The 19,399-nt window shown below is 32.7% G+C and overlaps 1 protein-coding gene across 2 annotated transcripts in view; it reads left to right on the forward strand.

Annotated features, from left to right (window-relative positions):
• LOC106100281 (adenylate cyclase type 2-like) overlaps nt 1-19,399 on the forward strand; it is a 98,161-nt gene that overhangs the window by 11,889 nt on the left and 66,873 nt on the right. For both annotated transcript variants that reach the window (XM_013279092.1, XM_013279093.1), the window contains exons 2-5: nt 8,485-8,630; nt 13,051-13,257; nt 16,058-16,186; nt 16,948-17,142. In XM_013279092.1, the coding sequence (XP_013134546.1) occupies nt 8,485-8,630; nt 13,051-13,257; nt 16,058-16,186; nt 16,948-17,142 (677 nt within the window). The remainder of the gene's footprint in view (nt 1-8,484; nt 8,631-13,050; nt 13,258-16,057; nt 16,187-16,947; nt 17,143-19,399) is intronic.

The following is a 19,399-nucleotide window of genomic DNA, read 5'->3' on the forward strand; positions in this document are numbered from 1 at the left end:
TACATGGATGGATGAATGGATGGATGGATGGATGTTTGTTAGAGTTTGTAGCCTAAACGACTGAACGGATTTCGATTAAATTTGGTATGGATGTAGATGATAGTCTGGAAGAACACTTATACTACTCACTTTTGTTTTTTTTTATTCCACGCGGACGGAGTCACGGGCGAAAGCTAGTTAATATTATAAATGCGAAAGTTGAGATGGATGGATGGATGGATGTTTGTTAGAGTTTGTAGCCTAAATGGGTGAACGAATTTTGATGAAATTTAGTATAGATGTAGAGAATAATCTGGAAGAACTCATAGCCTATTTGCTTTTGTTTTTTTTTTTTTAATTCAAACGGATAGTCGCGGGCGAAAGCTAATTTGAAACAAACTCTGTTGTACCATCAAAACTTTACACTTAACTATTGCTTTAGCATCGATAAAATGGAAACTATTAATCAAATAGATTATTCATAACTATCCTCATTAATTCGTTTGTTGTTTTTGGGTAGTTTATTACTTTTCGTGATACATCCTTTTTAATAATAAAATTCATTATTTGTCAATATTTTCAATATACTATTTGTTACTGACAATAAACAACAAGTGTGTTTGCCAGAGAACTGGTTTTATTTCTCTTCTTTTTAAAGGTGATTTGACGGAGGAGGGGACACACAACCAGAGGAAATATTCTCTATTTAAAGTGGGCAATGCAATCTGTAATTGCTGATATCTGTGGGCCTTGATCGCTTCGCCATTTCAGCGAATTCCGATAGCCGCATGTTCATTTTTCATATTACAATTCGTAGCTTTATTATTTCGGGAAAATGCAACAATTTAACACGTAAATATTAACAAATTTGTACAAACAAAGACATAATTTTCTCTCTGAATAAATTATTATTTGACTTCTTTGAAAGATAAACGTTTCGTTATTGAAAATATACAAAGTTAAATGTTATCCTTGCTTAAGACATAAAATTAAAATTATATTTTAAGATTACTAAAGTGAATGCATTATGAAGAGAAAATGTTAATTCTCTTTAATACGAAAAGCGTGTTTGCTCAAAGTATAAAGAGATACAGTTTTATTGATAATAGAGTTTTTAATAAGATTTCTTTTAACGTATTTCTCGTTTGTTGTTTCAGTGATATTTAATTGTTTGGATAAGTTGTAACTTGTTTGATCAGAAACTAAGAGAAAACTTAGACAATAGTACAGAGGATTTTCAGACTAAGACCATGCTTTATATCTTACTCAAATGAATGGACAAAAACTTCCGAGTATTCGAATTAATATATAAAAACTCTGTTGTACATAACAATACAGTCCAAAGGCTGGGAATAAACGTCCGCCAATTTGTGAAGCGTTTTAAAAAAGTTTAACTCATTCAATTCACTTCCTTAATCCGTTGGCGGAGGGAGCGAATAAAGTTTATGGCCGACAAATTATATTGGTGCGTCGCCAAAGACGTTTATATCGTACATTGACTATAGAATAATGGACTAGACAATGAGCAGACGTTGTGCCAAATTCAGCCACTTATCGCAGGGATGAGTAAAAAAGGGAATTTTAAAATAAACAAATTGAATAAAATAAATTTGCTAACACATCCGCAATCCACGATAGCAACTGTCTTTATTAACTATAACTAACATAAAAATAAACACGCTTAAAAAATGATGACATGTGTGGTTGCCAAGCGATGATACTTTTGGAATGGGACGTATGAGAATGGGGGGCTTGACGGGTCCTGACATTAAAAGTCAAAGATATAATCATTGGCTATCTTCACCTTGGCGAACAATTGCTAGGACAATGTCAAATGTCAGCTAGCGTATTAGGTTGTTGACATTGTTAGACGATGTTTAGATTTACTGCCGCATTCAAAATGTTGAAGAGACCCTTATATTTTGTATGAAATATCTTCTTAAGTGGCCATTAGAAGTCTCTGGTTGTGGCATTAAGGCTATACATTACTTTAGACGATTTTTATACCATTTTTTATCAAATGAATATTAGTATAGCAAAGTCCTGTTACCGTGCGATACGAAGAGTAACTGTCGCCCGCGAATCCATCCGCGAGGTATTAAAAGAGAAGCAAAAGTTAATAGCATATGTTGCCTAAATAGCTGAACAGATCTCGATTAAATTTGGCACAGACATAGAGGATAGCCTGGAAGAACACATAAGCTACTCACTTTTGTTTTTTTTAAATTCCTCGCGGACGGATACGCGGCGAAAGCTAGTGTTGTATAAGGCTATTCACAATGATCCAGTAAAATCCGGATACAGATTGTTCGTATGTAAAATAAAAATAACAAAATCCAATGTCGTTGTTTTTACTTATGGAGGTCAGCGTAGCCGAAGCGGGGGATATTGACAAGGGTTGACTTTTTATTGTGTCGAGGGCTCTAATGCTATACTTGTGTCATGGAATTTATTTACGTATTAAACTATATACTTTATAAGTTATTGTATTGCTTTGGGATTAATTAATTCTAAATTCGATACTTTATTAAGACTAACTATATACACTAGCTTTTGCCCGCGACTCCGTCCGCGTGGAATTAAAAACAACTTTAGATAGCCTATGTATTCTTCTAGACTACATTCTACATCTATGCCAAATATCATCCAAATCTGTTCAGTAGTTTAGGCTACAAACTTTAATAAACATGCATTCATCAATCTTAACTTTCGCATTCATAATAGTATAAATAATTACAATTGACTGAGCCGTTTATACTATTCCACTGGTGCGTATGCAACTGCTGCATGTACAGTCGCGGAATCGGTTTAGTGGAAATTACCCTTAAGGAGGTTGTTCGTTCGATTTAGATTGCGTGCGTTATAAAGTTCCTCGCAAGCTTAAATTATTAATGTTGCTTAATTATTCATTGTAAAACTTCCGCTGTGGCGTAATAGCGGTTACTACTATACTAATGGCATCAATGTTTTTGTATCATTTTTTTTGTAAATAAGTATCTGGTAAATTTTAAAATAACTAAAATAATAAATTGACCTCAAGGTATAAAACTTGGTGCTATGACCCTACGTGAATGTAAGGGGTAAATAAATTATTTTAAAGGGTGTATTTAAAACCTTAAAGCTATTAACAAGCTGCGATATTCCTCTAAGAATATACAAATTTGATTATATTATAAATTGTTATGGTTAAGGGAAAAGTGGTGGTAGAGTGGTAGAGCCCGCTTTAACATCTTCGCACGAATGGATCGGCTCGCCCGGTGTAATACCACGACCGCCCAGAAAACAGGCGTGAAGTGGAAGCAATTCCGCGTTTCGTCTGATGAGTGTGGTGCCGAAGTCCTAATTTCAGTCTCTTTTCCTTTCCACCCTTTCCTTAAGAGGAAAGGATGGGAAGGAAAAGTGGATTAGACGATGGAAGAGACGCATAGGAAGGGGAAATAACCAGTTATGTGGACGCACATGCATTGCCCAAGGACATGCATTGCAAAGGAGACGTCCTTCTCTGTCAGTTAAGGGTAGGCAATGCATCTGCAATTGCGGACGTCTATGGGCACCGGTCGCTTTCCATTTCGATGGATTCAGGTGGCTGCTTGCTCGTTTGCCACCTTATATTATAAAAAAAGTACATAAAAACAGAATACTTCAACAACACCCGGATTTCTGTTTTATTATGGTAAAAATAAAACAAAGCATACGTTTTTAACTAAATGTAAAATTTGTCGAGTATGGGTTACGGAACAAACGATAAGTAGCTTTAGATTGTATCGCGTATATGCTTATAAGGTTTTAGTTGGAACAATTGTACGAGTATATCCATATTTATCTGCATGTTATTGTATGTCATTGACCAAAACTTTAAACTTATGAGTAAGATTATAACGGAAAGTATAAATGAACAGCGATAAGATAGGCTATTTTATGATCCCGAAGAATTATTATAATTAACTAGCTTTCGCCCGCGACTCCGTCCGCATGGTATTGGAAAAAACAAAAGTGAATAGCTTATGTGTTCTTCCATATTATATCCTACATCTATGCCAAATTTCATCGGAATCCGTTTAGCCGTTTAGGCTACAAACTCAAACAAACATCCATCCATCCATCCATATAAACTTTCACATTTATAATATTAGTAAGATAGCAATTTTTAACAAATTAATGTTAAGTAACTAATATTTATTGTACCCAACTATGATACATCATATCTTCAAGCAAAACAACATGCCTCTAGGCTTGTTTTAACACATATTGTATGACAAATAAGTAGCACTGTCAGAATTATTTCCAAACAACTTTTCGCCCGTGACTTCGCCTGCGTGTAATAAAAAAACATATGTGAGTAACCTATGTGTTCTTTCAGATTATCCTCTATATCTATGCCAGATATCCAGATCCGTTCAGCAGTTTAGATTACAAACACTAACATACAAACTTTCGCATTTATAATATTAGTAATGCATGTAATTAATTGATTTTCTACAGTTCAGTTGTAATCGTATATGTTTATTATTTTAAGAATTTAAAACTGTACAATATTAAGATTGAAATTGAAAATAATATAAGGCTTGACCCATGTCATGAATGTTTAAATTTTCAACACAAAACAAGGACACGGATAATTATTTATAAATTCTAAACATAGCTGAGTAAAGTATGTATTTTTATCAAATAACGGACGAAATTTTATGAATGAATTTTTCATTATTCTGGGCTAAAGTAACATTTTTTTATGTTTAATCTTTGCAAACATGATAGAGTAAAATAATGGATTCTTTTTACAAATACTTTAAAGTAAATTGAATGAAATTTTATGATTAAAACATTATGAATGTGACGTATACCAAAATTTAGGGAAAAATAAGAAATAACAAAAACATTCTACACTCATACAGAGGTAACTAATTAGGCTAGCCCACATTATGTCATCACGGGTGGGGCTAGACTAAAAGGGCTAAGTTAGTAGCAGCTCTAATGTAACCTTGATTAGGTTAAATACGTTAAAATTGGTAAATATTCCAAACCGCATAGTTGTGTTGAACAGAAATCTATACTAATATAATAAAGCGTAACACACACTTCTTTGTTGCCTAAGATATCAGCAATTACAGCATATTTTTGTATAATTCTTTATTTAATAAAAAGTCCTACACTTACGTCACGCTTTAGGCTATATATTTCACGCCATCAAACTTGGGGGGTCATTATTTTGGATAAAAACCCTAATGTGGGAAAGAGACCATAAATTGCTGCCAACATCAAAGAAGCAAAATTGCCAAGTTGTGTCATGTCATGTCAGTTTGACATTTGCAGTTGACAATTTGACACATGTAAACAATAAAATAATTTTATGCTGAACAGCTAGTTATCTTATATACGAAAATGATTACGAATTTTGTTTAATGCTATAAACAGCGGTCCCTTTGCTATTTGGACGAATTCGAGAGACTCCTTTCCCTTATAATATAAAAAAAATTAACATAATATCTCTGTACTTGACAGGGTGTGTATTATCGTTGAATAAATTGATTTTATTTAAATAGTAATAGAATACGAAAAGGGACGATTTGAGTGCGGAAAGCAATCTTGGTATTTTAAACGTGTGATATCTCATAGACTGATTTGAAAATACCCAAAGAAAACTGACTATTAGAACAAATGAAGCTGTATTTTCTATAGTATAAGATAGCAAATGGCCTCCTGAATTCGCATTTGAGGATGCGTTTTACTTTTATTTAACGGTTTAATCTGACTTTAAAAACAAAGTTTACTTACTTTACTTAATTAATAGGAATCTCCTACTCCATTTAAATTCGGTTTTAGTTTAAATCTAAATATGAGCTAATTCAAAAGATCTAACCTACATTTATAAAGATTTATAGCTTTACGATTTTGAAGCGATTTCTTATTTTATTAATTCTCTTATATGTACAGTGAAAAATTCACTTTAAATTTAAAATGTTTAAATATTTGAGGCGCGGGCGTTCCCCGCTGGTATTTTCAAACTTTCCTAACTGATTACGCAGCTATTTTGGATCCATGGAATTCTCGAGAGTGGTTGGGAATATTTTCGAGGCGTGACATTATGTGACGTAATTGATAATGTTTATGTTATACTGAGTAATAATATAAATGAGAATACTTAGATGTGTGTTTGTTAAAACGTATCTTCTACGGATTTCGCTAAAATTTGGCATTAATGTAAGGCAAAGTCCCAAAGAACACAGACTACTAATATTTTTTTTAATTCCGCGCGGATGACGTCATGACCGACAGTTAGTGCATTATAATAAATGTTTAAATTAAGATGTATGTTATCAAATGAATGAACAGGATGTTTGGAACAGAGATAGATTATAGTCTGGAAGCGTTAGTAGTCTAGTCCATAGACTAAACTCAGTTCTTTTTTTAATACCATAGAGTATGCGTGGCCAGGTTTTATATGTATATAAATATATTTTAACGAAATTAATAAGAATTTTTTCACTTGCTAGGGCAGGAATTTTTAATTAAATTTGTACAACTAAGGGCTTGTTACAGTTGACTGCAATTTCGTGATAGGATTTCTTTGAACTCAGAGAAAATGCGGGAAGAATTTCTGCAGGCGATTGATTGTTTTAATTTTCACAAAATGAAAAACAAATGAAGCGACGATATAGATAATTCAATTTTAATTGTCCCGTTCATATCAGCACTACAACATATTTTGGTTTAAGAAAGGGTAGTGTTAAACTTTTCTCTTTTATAACTTAAAGACGATGAGAGCTTTTTCTGTTTATTCCATCGCTACAAATTTAATCTAGAGTACCTACTCTTGTTGCAAACTTTTTCGATTGTTCCAAGTTGGTAGCAAAACTTTTGCAACAGGTGTCGCCAATATTAAAAGTTAGGAAAGTTCATTGAAGGGCGAATAAAGCTTTAAGAATGAGGGAAAATTTGTGACACTTGTATGAATCAATTGAAGTTATAACCTCGAAATATACAAAGCGAATTTAATACGACTGTAGTTAACTTAAATTGTATTATAATTCGTGTGCAAAATGACAAATAGTTTAAAAACCCTTTAAGACAGGGTTTTTGATGTTAATTTTTCGGACAACATAAACAAAAATAGAAATAAACCAAAAGGACTTAATAAGATATAATATTTACAAAGCTTAAAGTCGTTTAAGTAATAAGAATGTTTATACTTTTTGACTTAAGCTTTAATACACATTTCTTTGTTTTAATTTCCAAGATGATAAGACACTGTTGCCAGAAATACTACTTGAAACGTAGTTAATAACTTCATCGGAGCATAAACACGCTCAAGTAAAGTTAAATTACTTAATTCCTTTTGCCCTTTAAGTAAGTTTTTGAACTTCCGTTTCTAAGATTTTATTTCAACAATTTCTTAGCGTACAGTTAAATTTATTAAGCAACTAAATATCCGATGGAATAGTTTATATTATCTGCAACTGAGCCGACAAATAAATTTTCGTATAGTTACGATCAATACAAAAAGCAGGTAGATAAACAAATACAAGATCAAATATGTTACGTGCAACTTTGTTAGTTTTACAGAATTACTAACGGTGATGTAATTACGTTTGAAAATAATAATGACTTAATACAATATGCAATATACGTACAAGTGTTAAAACATAGATTGCGGTAAGATTCCATAAAATTCACGACAAAAACTTCAGATGAATCATAAACAATAGGGCTGTGCCTAAAATTGTTGTCTTGTTTACAGCGGGCGCACTTTTGGCTATATCGCACAACTGTTGTGCGATTGTCAATAGTTTCGCGGCAAATACAACTGTTTAGTTGCATAAAAAAATATACAGACGAATTGAGTACCTCCTTTTATTGGGAAGTCGGTCAATAAAATCGAGTAGTGTGCGCACCTCCATATAGTCTCATTGGAATCAAAGCGCGACGAAACAGTTGTGCGTTAGTTTAGTCAAAGGTGTGCGCGGTCTTAATGTTATTTTTTTTTAACAATTTTGAAACTAAAATAATTATCATTTTATTTATACACCATTTAGTAAACAAGTTTTTTAGGACAGAATTTTGCTTCAAAATTCTTGTTACGGAACTATTTGGCTCTTAAGTTCATCCCTTATCAAGTCCATTTACGGATGAGTGTCAGTTCACTTGACAAGCTTTTAAGGGGTTAAGGAAATTTTGAATCTTTCAACAAGACTATAAAGATTTACTTATTGTAACGGAATAAAATAAGCTTTGACTCTAATCGAGTATTATGTTTAAATAAAAAAACGGGATTACTAAAAAAAAAACTGAATGTAGGGACACAGGGATGGAACACAATTTGAACAACACCTCAGTTGTCAATTTTGGGTAATACATTTAGACCTTTTTGAGTTTTTAGGTTAGAAATGGAATAGGAAAAGTAGGATAAATATAGTTATAGCGAAAAGTGAAAACTCAACACAAATGATAATTCTGATAATTTTGATTTTTTTACATAAGAAAAATTTTAATCAGTTGTTTTGTTAACAGAGGAGGAGGGTACAGAGCTTGAACTGGAAGCTCTGTACAGAAGATACTGCGTCAGACTGAAGCACGCTCTGTTCGTGTCTGCTCTGTGCGTCACTCTGCTCTGTTGTACTGCGCTGCTCTGTGCAGTATGCGTGCTGCATGCACAGGTGAGTAGTATAGTGCCATTCAAACTTACCACGGCTCGCGATATCAAAGGACATGTGGAAACAAAATGAAATACATTTGTGCAACGATCAGTAGATTCCAAATGTTTGTCTTTTGAAAGCTTAACAACGGTTTTTATTTACAACTTTCTGTTTCTCGCGACTTCGCCCTCGTTAAATTAAAAAAAAATATAGCCTATGTTACTTGCTGATAATGTAGCTTTTTGATGGTGAAAGAATGATTGAAATCGGCCCAGTAGTTTGTGAGTTATTTCAATACATACGAAAATATAAATCTTTCCTCTTTATCGTATTAGTATAGAATAAAAGCACAAGAATCTAACAAGTTATTTTGTGTCAGAACGTTGGGGATTCTATGGGCGTCACAGCCATGTTATGCTTTAATAATTCATTACCTCTTATGTTTTCTTCCAATTTGCACAGAATACCTTACCAATATGGCCGTCTTATCGTCGTGCTAATGCAACACCCTTAGTTTGACATCCGACTACTATCCGATTATTAACATAACAAGCACAATTACGACATTTTAAAACCATGACATAAATATTTTAAAATAATGTTTTGGATCACAATTACAAAGCTTATATCGTTATTTCAAATTATGACAAATGGTACTGATTTATAGCACAGACTAACAACCTTCAAGAATACAGAATACGTCAAAATAGTCAAAAAGCTAGCAATTCCCAAAAGCGACATACGTCATTAAGCTTTTATAATAATGTTTCGGCTAGTGATGAACTAGGACGAAATATTATTTCGAAACTAAGGTATTTTAAATCTCATAAAAATAACTAACAAAGTGATAAATAAGAGTTTGAGTCCAGTATTTAATCAGTTGAAAATCCAACAAATTGCTCACAGCTGGGGCAAGCGGTCACTTATGCAGTAATTGCATAGAGCCTTAGCCCCGAAGCGAGCACGCGGCCAACTTAATTACCCGCACACGAGATTACGTCCCAGCTTAAGTTGCACCTAATGCACTTAGCTGCTAAGTTCATCACTTAATGTGACTAGTTTCACTTAGGGCATTGTTTTATTTTCTTATCTCGGATGCCTTTGAAATTATGTGTTTATAAAATTACTAGTGCTTTACTCTTCTGTAATGTTAATTTAGACACTTAATAAGAATTTGATAAATAAATATTACTATTATTATAAATGCGAAATGGATTAGTATACGTTTTTCGTGTTTGTAGCCTAAACTGCTGAACGGATCTTGATGAAATTTGGCATAGATCTAGAGAATAGTTTAAAAGAACACATAGGCTATTTATTTTGTTTTTTATTCCACGAGGAGAGAGTCGCGGGCGAAAGTTAGTAAAACATTAACACAACTTATGATTAACTATAAAGTGTTATTTTAATCTGTCTTTTTACTAGATAATAGGTAAGTCTTGCTTATTCTCATTGCATAAAATAGAAGCTATTTTTATTGACACATTTAATTTTTATTGATCACAAATTAGCCAAACGTGTTATGCAACTAATAGACAGGACGTCAGTGTGTCTGTCAACTTCAATTAAACATCAAAAGCCATGCAATTCCGCAATAGAGAGATCGATGCAAATTTCTGTGTATTTCAGATATTGCATTAGCATAACCTCTTCTGGCATCCGATGTTCACTTACCTACTGGTTAACACCTCCGGTTTATCGTCCTTTTAGAAAATCGGAAAATTAATAGGTTTGCATAAGAATTTTGTCAAATGATTGCGTTTAATTTATGTTCATCTTACTTCGTTTGATTCAAAACTGGAAAATACGAGGTGGACCATTTTACATTGTGGCAACTTTTTTTTCTTAAATATTATGTATGTTTTTTAATTTATTGAAGGTAAGGATTCAGCTATCTCAGGACATCAATTTGTATCGTATATTTATGCAATTAAAAATATCTGTAGACAGATAAAATAGGACTACGCTATCTGAGCTTTGGATAAACAATCGAATTACCAATGAAAGTGATCCCGTGCCGCACGTTCTGATAAAAACAGTCTTATTGCTACGACACAACTAAACTGATTAAAAAAAATTAACGTTATATTGCGTACGAGAATGGAAGTAGTAAGGAACGTTCTAGAATTTACTTTGGAGATAGTAAAGAGAGGCGAAATAGGTTTCTAATAGACGATCATTTTGTGTAGTTGCATCGAAGAATAAAAAACGAGGCTTCTCTACATTTCATGGTTTTATGTTTTAATAACGTGATTAAAAAAAAATTCTAGACATTTTCTGTACCTGTATAGTCTTTTTTCCTTATTTCTACTAAAAGAGTATTAGTTAACTAGATGCTAGTGATTTTAGTGATCATAAGAAAAATGAAAACTTGTTTGCTAACTCAAAAATTATCGCATAAATATAGCATGTCTTCTGTATATATTATTAAATCTTCACTAACATGGGATCTATTGTGGCATATAATTACTCGATAGCCAACATGAACTCACTGTCTTTGATTAATCCTCTCAACAGGGAACGCTAATTTACAAGCGACAATAGACTGCTGTAGGTTAACGACAGAAAATCACTCAAGATTGTGCTGAATTTCTATAATACAGCGTCTTAAAATATTAATAAATTTATTCGGAATTTACTAACTATATTTATGTAGTAAATTGCTTAATTAATCTATGGTTTTATTTAGTCATGGCTCCTAATTCAGCGGAAAGTGGAATCATTCACTGTGTGTGCTCGTTATTTTGATAATAGGCGATTATATTACAATGGAGTTCCTCGCCTATTGTTGTTAGTGTTATTAAGTAAAACAAAGGGCTCGTGTTGGATTTATGTCATACACTGGCACATCCTGAAACCCTTTTTAATCTTTTTTTGATTTTATGGTAAAAATGTTATGCTCAATTTTTAGTGTTATCTTTAAGTCGAAGAATTCTTTCGTCTTTGATATAGTGCAAATTTAAATAATCATACTAATATTATAAATGCGAAAGTTTAGATGGATCGATGGATGGGTGTTTGTTAGAGTTTGTAGCCTAAACGGCTGAACAGATTTCAATGAAATTTGGTATAGATGTAGAGGATAGTCTGGAAGAACACATAGGCTACTTACTTGTTTTTTTTTTAAATTCCGCGCGGACAGAGTCGCGGGCGAATGCTAGTAATTTAGTAACTATTGCAAGAATAATCTAAATTCGAACCGTATTTATTTTATTTAACATTTCGCGCTAAACTTTAAAGAAACCTACAGCTGTAGTCGGGACAATTAAAGTTATTTTAAAACACTTCTGATCCAAAAATCCTCTTTAATAAGTGCCTTATTTATGTTTTTATACTGTACTACACATACTCTGTCAATCATTCCTAAGTTGTATAACTTCAATTTACTTGTAACACTACAAATTATAAGACAAAGTCGTATACTTTGGTCTGTGTGTCTCTATATATGTTTACTAAACTACCAAAAGGATTTTGATGGAGTTTTAATACATAAAGTGAATGAAGATAAAAGTATGTACATGTGTATAATATAGTAGAGAAATATTGATAATGTTAATAAACATTTTCGTGTTAGTATTGCACCCGTGCGTCGCAAGTTGCTGATAAGAAAGTATCCCTGCAGACATTTCGGGATTGCAACATTTTAAATTGGTTTTATCAAGTGATGAAGCTACTGAAAGTTGAATGTGTTTTTTCCGGACAAAACTAGTTAAATCCGCTGTAACGTACAAATACGCTATTCATTCATACTGAGATTAAATTTGATCTGGGATTTGGGGCATAGAGTTATTACTACGAATTTTCTCAACCAAAAATATGATGCTTTCACGAAAATGCGACGCAAATGAAAAGAACTGTCAGCAAAAATAAGCATTTTTTGCAGTGTTTTGTGGAAAGCGCAGTTCCCTAATGTATTACGTGTATCATTGAGTTTTGACCAATTACATTAACGTAACACTCGATTGTAACCTAAAAAGGTAGAAATTTAAGGTTTCCTCTGGTGTAATACTGAGAATCCAGAAAGGTTTGCTTCACTTTCTAGATTCTTCATACGTGCTGATCTCCTCGGCAGTATTTCCAAACCGCATATCACCTTCTCAAAGGTTATAGTTCCACTGGTATTGCGGATATCCATCGCAATCCAACATCCAACCCCTCGGTATTCCCACTGTCTGTCCACTTTTATTATATTTTTATTAAAAAATTAGTGTAAATATTAAATAAGAACGTATTCGAACAGACATAAAAACGGGCTAGTAATTTAGCCGAAACCATTTACACGTCTTACAGACACGACATACGATTCAAGAGTGTTTTTACGCTCGTATGAACACCTAACGCGTGGGCGTAAAAAATGCGTTGACCTTGAGATTTAACACGGCGTAAAACCGCCTATATCGATCGCTAAAAATTCTGTGAGGAAGTTTTTATCTATGTGCAGGAGTTGTCATCTCAAGTGAAGGCAGTATCGACGCTGTCAGTGACGGTGTGTGTGCTGGGAGTGGTGCTGGCTTTGGCGTTGCTACCAGCAGCTGCAGAGTGCGAGGCGCTGGCGCTGGCCGGTTCCTTGCTCGTCACACTATGCCTCGGCGCAGGCACGCTTATGGCAACGCATCATGCGCCGTTGCCGCTCTTCGCACTTATACTGGTAAGCGATATCGTCATAATTAACACGACACTACATTGTTACTGATTATATACGAAACTTTGATGTTACTGTACTATAGAACTGCTGTATTGATCTGGATGTAAATGACAGACTTAAATTATAGGCTGGTATAGCAGATGGGCTACTAATTTGATTATAGTGACTGTGAGTAGATCCTAAAATTCGCGTAACATAAGCATGTAACCTTTAAGCAGACAGTTAAAAGTGGAAAAGTTTAAAGAATATTTTTACTTTGACATACATAAATGTTTAAAATGGTTAATTGTAGAACACTTTGTTGTAAGAATCTTTAACATGAAACGCTTCACTTCCAACACAATGCCCGCCACTTTGTAGAATAGAGTTCCCTTCGGACATCGGAGAGCGCAATTAGCTCGGGAAAAAACACTTCCGTTGGAAATTCAATTTGCCTCGTAGGGCTCTCAAACCGACCGACTAATGACTTGGTCATTTATAAACTGTTCGATGTAGTAAACGTGAAAATGACAGCAAAAGAAAACTTTAGTAAGCGGAAATAACTAACCGTGATTTTAAAATTCTCAAACACTTTTTGCTTTACTCCGTTTTCGATAATAAAAAATTAACGTTTCATTTAATTCGTTTAAAAGGAATTGACCCCATTGCTATACCAATTAAAAAATGTGATTTTTTAAGAGATCGATCAAATATTTTTTCTCCAATTCATGCAATTAATTTATCTCATTTTCGGTTAGATTTCGAAAATCAAATACGAAACACTCAAACACTTTCGTAAGTGTTACATTGAAATGTAGATGTTTCTATATAATGTTTGTGTACAAAATTCTCACTGAAAAATTTTTACATATGTCCTAAAAACGAAAAGTTTCGGTGTCACAAGACAATTGACCTGGCGAGTTGTTTGTTTCTCTACACTACGCGGCTCAAATATTTTGTCAGCTAACTTGCTACGTATTTATCTACGTACATTGTATACAATTCATTAGTGAATAACTAATACATTTTCTTATCAGAAATAAATCTATTACTGTAAAATATTAACAATTAGTTTTCGCACGCCATTCGGTCGGCGTGGATTAAAAAAAAACAAAAGTGAGTAGCCTATGTGTTCTTCAAGACTATCCTCTACAACTATACCAAATATCATCGAGATCCGTTCACCAGTTTAGGCTACAAACTCTAACAAACATCCATCCATCTAAACTTTCGCATTTATAATATTAGTATGATTTAAAAATTTCTAAATTCATTGAGGTCAAGTTAAATAAATCTTTTTTCCTAAAGAAATTCTGAGTTTCACTTGTTCATATACCATTGATAAATAAGTAACCATTATGATTAATAACTCATGTTACTATACAGTACACGTGGAATCAATCATCGAACCTTTATCCATGTTAATTTTAACTGGACTTTTAACGTACAAAGTAAAGTTCAGTTGTGCTTTTTATTAAGTTAGTCCACTAAAAGGACTTTTAATGTGTTCCCATGCTTACATCGAGGTCCGCAACTCGACGTTACAAATTGAATTTTCAACGTTGCCTTTTTATCCATTCAATATATGAACAACATATTGACGGGTTAGTGTTCGTCCGAGTTTACCAACGCTCTAGACTAGTGTACATTTTCATATGTTATCGTATTTTTATTTCTTTTCTCAAATTTTCTTCATAAATTTTCCGATTTTGACAGTCTAATTAACAAATGGGTATCTAAATGTACAAGTATAAAATGCGTTTGAATTTAAAAAAAAATAATTTATTTAAAACTAGCTTTTGCCTGCGACTCTGTCCGCGTGGATTTAAAAGAACACAAAAGTTAGTAGCTATTGTGTTCTTCCAGACTACCCTATACCAAATTTTATCAAAAGCTGTTCATCCGTTTGGGCTACAAACTCTAACATCCATCCATCCATCTAAACTTTAGCATTTATGATATTAGTATGATATTATAATATGTCTAATATATTTTCAGTTTTAATCGTTACTTTATTACAGCATATATGCATTAATGTCAAAGGGGAAATTATTTTTTTTAAAACTTGGTTATCTAATCAAAAGTTTACATGAAAAATTACAAGTTTTATTTTTTAAGTCTAAATGAGACTTCAGAGGTTCCGAGATCAATCGCTTTGAACTTTTATAAACTGAAGATTAGTTAGGGAAAGTCATTTTACGTAAGCTATATTTTAACAGTGTTATATACGAATTTGGTTAGTTATATAACATAAATATTATAAACCTTACGAATAATATAGAATGCAATAAACGTACTTTAAAGCTGTTTAGTTAATATTATAGAACTGCTACAGTAATTACAATTAAATCGCAGCAAGTCCCAATTAGTTAGATATTTGACATTCCATGCATTGTTACTCGTACATGTACATTATTAGCTTTCGCCCGCGACTCCGTAAGCGTGAAACTAAAGTGTAGTGCCTATGTGTTCTTTCAGACAATCTTCTGCATTTATACCAAATGTAATTGAAATCCGTTCAGCAGTTTAGGCTACAAACTGTAACAACATCCATCTAAACTTACACATTTATAATATTATGAAGTATGATTATTGTGAAATACGTTAATTTATATTGTTTAAATATTCAGAAAACCTCTATTGGTTTATAACAACTAAAAACTAGATAAAACTTTAAAGAACTTCACTATGACATTTAGAACTCGAGTTAAAAATGTTTGAATTTTCTGTAAATTTGTAAATCTTCTGTAAATTTGCAATTTTGCAGTTACGTAAGTTTACATACGGACTATTAATACAGTTGTTTGTTTTTGTTGTTGTCTAGATGGTGCATACAATGATGCCTATAGCCCGACGGATTGCTCTGGGCATGTCAGCGTGTCTTACACTGGCTTATATGGGAGTTGCTATTGGACTGGGTCCTGCGGGCCAAGAGGATCAATTCTACCAACAGGTATTTGACAAATTTATACTTAAATAATAAGCTTTAAGCTAAAATAATAAAAAACACTACACCTTACATACCATATTAGTAAGGTTTATAATTATAAATATATTTAATTACAGTCGCGGTAAATGAAAACACCACAAATAACATTTCATCACAGTAATTTCCAACCATAAACGTGGAGCAATTTTTAAACTCACGCAAATGCAATTCCTTGCAAAAGTTTATAGCAAAGCACGCGAGCGCTAAAAGTTGCTTATCGTAAACTGTCAGGCGCCGTGTAAAACCAAATGTGTCGTCTACTGTAAAAATACATTGGAAATGTGTGGTTGTTTTAAAATAACAAATTCTCTGTACAATATTAATATTGCAAGAAATAAGAGGATTTTGTTTCAATATTACACACAATATACACGGGATAGTTTCAGTCAATCTCCAAGTTAACACATTTCGAAGAGATTGTCTCTAAAATTGACGCTATAAAAGCTCGTATATACTTATATGGACTTACATTACATTTTATATTATATCTTTCGTATAATTTTATGACTTTGAACTGCGAAATATGATGCAACTTTTTATAAGAGCTCTTTGAGTAAAATTCTCTTTGGATGTAACTGAGTATGCTCTAAATAATTTTTTGTCTGAACTGAAATTTATTCACTAACTCTTTTTGATAAATTAATAGTGGTAGACTGTTTCTTCAATGAAATGTCAGTTTAATTATGTATTTAATTAGATTATTCAATATGTTATTTATTTCCCAGCTTACCTGTGAGCTGGCTCTTCTACTGTCAGCGAGCGGGATAGGACTGTACTACCGCGTGCTAACGGAGCGCGCCCACAGGAACACATTCGCCGGCACCAGGACGTGTCTGGAGCAACGCGTCAAGCTGGAGTGCGAGCGAGAGCAGCAAGAGAGACTACTACTGTCAGTGATCCCTGCCTATATCGCAGCTGAGGTAAGATACACGTTAAATAAAATGACTGGCAAAAATTATTAGCAAATATTTATGTTATTCATTTGAATGCAAAGTTATGGCAGGCGCCTGCAAATGCGCGAAGACGTTAAGGGATTTGCATAAAGTGTTATATCTCTCCTCCGCCATAGAATTTATTTTCATTCTTTGTGCTCTTATTAAGTTTTCCGGAAATGGTAAGTTATTTATTGTGAGTATAAACGCTATATTAAGAAAAAAATAACTATATTCTTTGTATTATTCAAAGATACAAAAGCACTAAAACTCGTCAATCAAAGTTTAGTAAGGGATAAATTTATCCTCGCTCGAGCTGACCTCTATCGATAAGTCTTGACAGTTTTGGGATGAAACTCTACACTCTATGGGACATAAATCATAGGTTATTTTATGGCTAGTACAAATTGAGAACATACTATTATAGTGACCATACTTTTGGTCGGACTTACTTATTTTTATAATATCATTTATCTTAAAGGGGTTGAAAACGATAATAAAAATCTCACCGTGCGGGTCTTGTTATATAGATTTTTCGGTGTTCATAAAGATATAAGGTCTACAGCTTTATAATAGTGTAGTTAAATCATCTATTACACTTATTAAAGATACATACTACACTTGTATTTAATAAATTTGTTTTAAGAACTACATACGTTACTAAATCGATAACAACAAGATAAACTTGAAAGTAAGCGACTTATCTGCACTTTGATTGCAAGGAAATCCGTTTCAGGACTTATCCTCGATGATGTCAAACGCATGGTGTCACCACTTCTAATGATTATGACGTCACTGTTGTGCAGTCATCTATACTTTCACCGAAGTGACGCGTCATTTTCACCATCAGCATAAAATGGGGATAAATACTGGTTACCGTATTTTTAGTACGTGAAATATTTGAGCAAATAAATGAGTCATTGACTTATTAGCTTGTTTTGACGCAATATTACTAAATTGGAATGAGAATTTCTAAAAAATAACGGTATGTTGCTGTTGAAAATATCCTATTAATCTGGTAAATTGTTAACTTTCATGTAAAAAAATAAAACGTGGTTATAATACAATTTTTTTTATTTAGTCTAGAAATGTAGGTTTTTTGCAACTTATTTGAATTATAATGTTGTTTAAATAATTCATTTATATTTTATAAGTAGTAATAAAAAAATTAATTTATCCTCACCTTGACACTCATCCAAAATCAGAAAATTGAATCTTGAAAATTACGCAAATATACGATTTTTACATTTTGACGACTGATCGTAGATTATTGAAATAAGAATACAAAAATAGGCATAATTTGCCCGACAGACGCATATTTTTAAATATTTTTGTAAGTCTCCGTTATACTGTCATTATAATTGAAGAATCCTGGTCACCTACATATCTGAAAGTGTGAAGTATAAAGTCACGAATTTAAAAAGAAATTGTTTTAGCTAAAACTTTTGTTGTAAGTGTTAAGTGAGTCGTTTAACCTCAATTGGTCGACAAGAATAACTAACAACGTGCTATTTCGATACTCTGTATACCGATTCCCGCCAAAATAGCGCGCTTATCCTTCATCCTTCTTGACATTGACAGATATAGGGATGGGACGTGTATGCCGATTAACTAGTGTTGCGCTGCTACTCCGACGTGATACCGATTTTCTTCATAACATCACTTATAAATACATTTATGTCAAGATTTTTAGGTTATTTTGTAAAGCTTGTTATAGTGATAACTATTATGTTTGAAGTCTTTCAATGCTTATTAGAGTGAGATGTCAGTAACAACTGATTGAATACGGACTCAAATGAAAGATTAATTCGTTTGTTTGTTTATTTTTGAAAAGTTGTAAAATATTTCGTTATTAAACGACCAAAGAATACGTTTGTGTTTTACAAAATCATTCTTTAAAAATCATGGTCAATAAAAATTAATAAAAGTTTGAGGATGTTTTGAAAAAAATGCAATAATAAGCTTTAATGACATAGATTTATCTTCTATGCAAATGAAATTGAAATAAATAATGTATAATTTCAAAATATAAATTCAAATCATTAAGGTATTAACAAATGCGTTGATAAAGTGGATGTTTTACAAAAATATGCTTAGCTACTTAAATATTTAAAACCAAACTGACTGTTTGAATATATAGAACTAGCTATTCCCATGCGACTTCATCCGCATAAAATTATAAATTTTCATTTTATTGTTCACATTTGTCAAATTATCAATTGCAAATGACATGATGTCAAACCAT

The sequence above is a fragment of the Papilio polytes genome, unplaced genomic scaffold (genome assembly GCF_000836215.1).
Source record: "Papilio polytes unplaced genomic scaffold, Ppol_1.0 DF824058.1, whole genome shotgun sequence".
In the NCBI taxonomy this organism is placed as follows: domain Eukaryota; kingdom Metazoa; phylum Arthropoda; class Insecta; order Lepidoptera; family Papilionidae; genus Papilio; species Papilio polytes.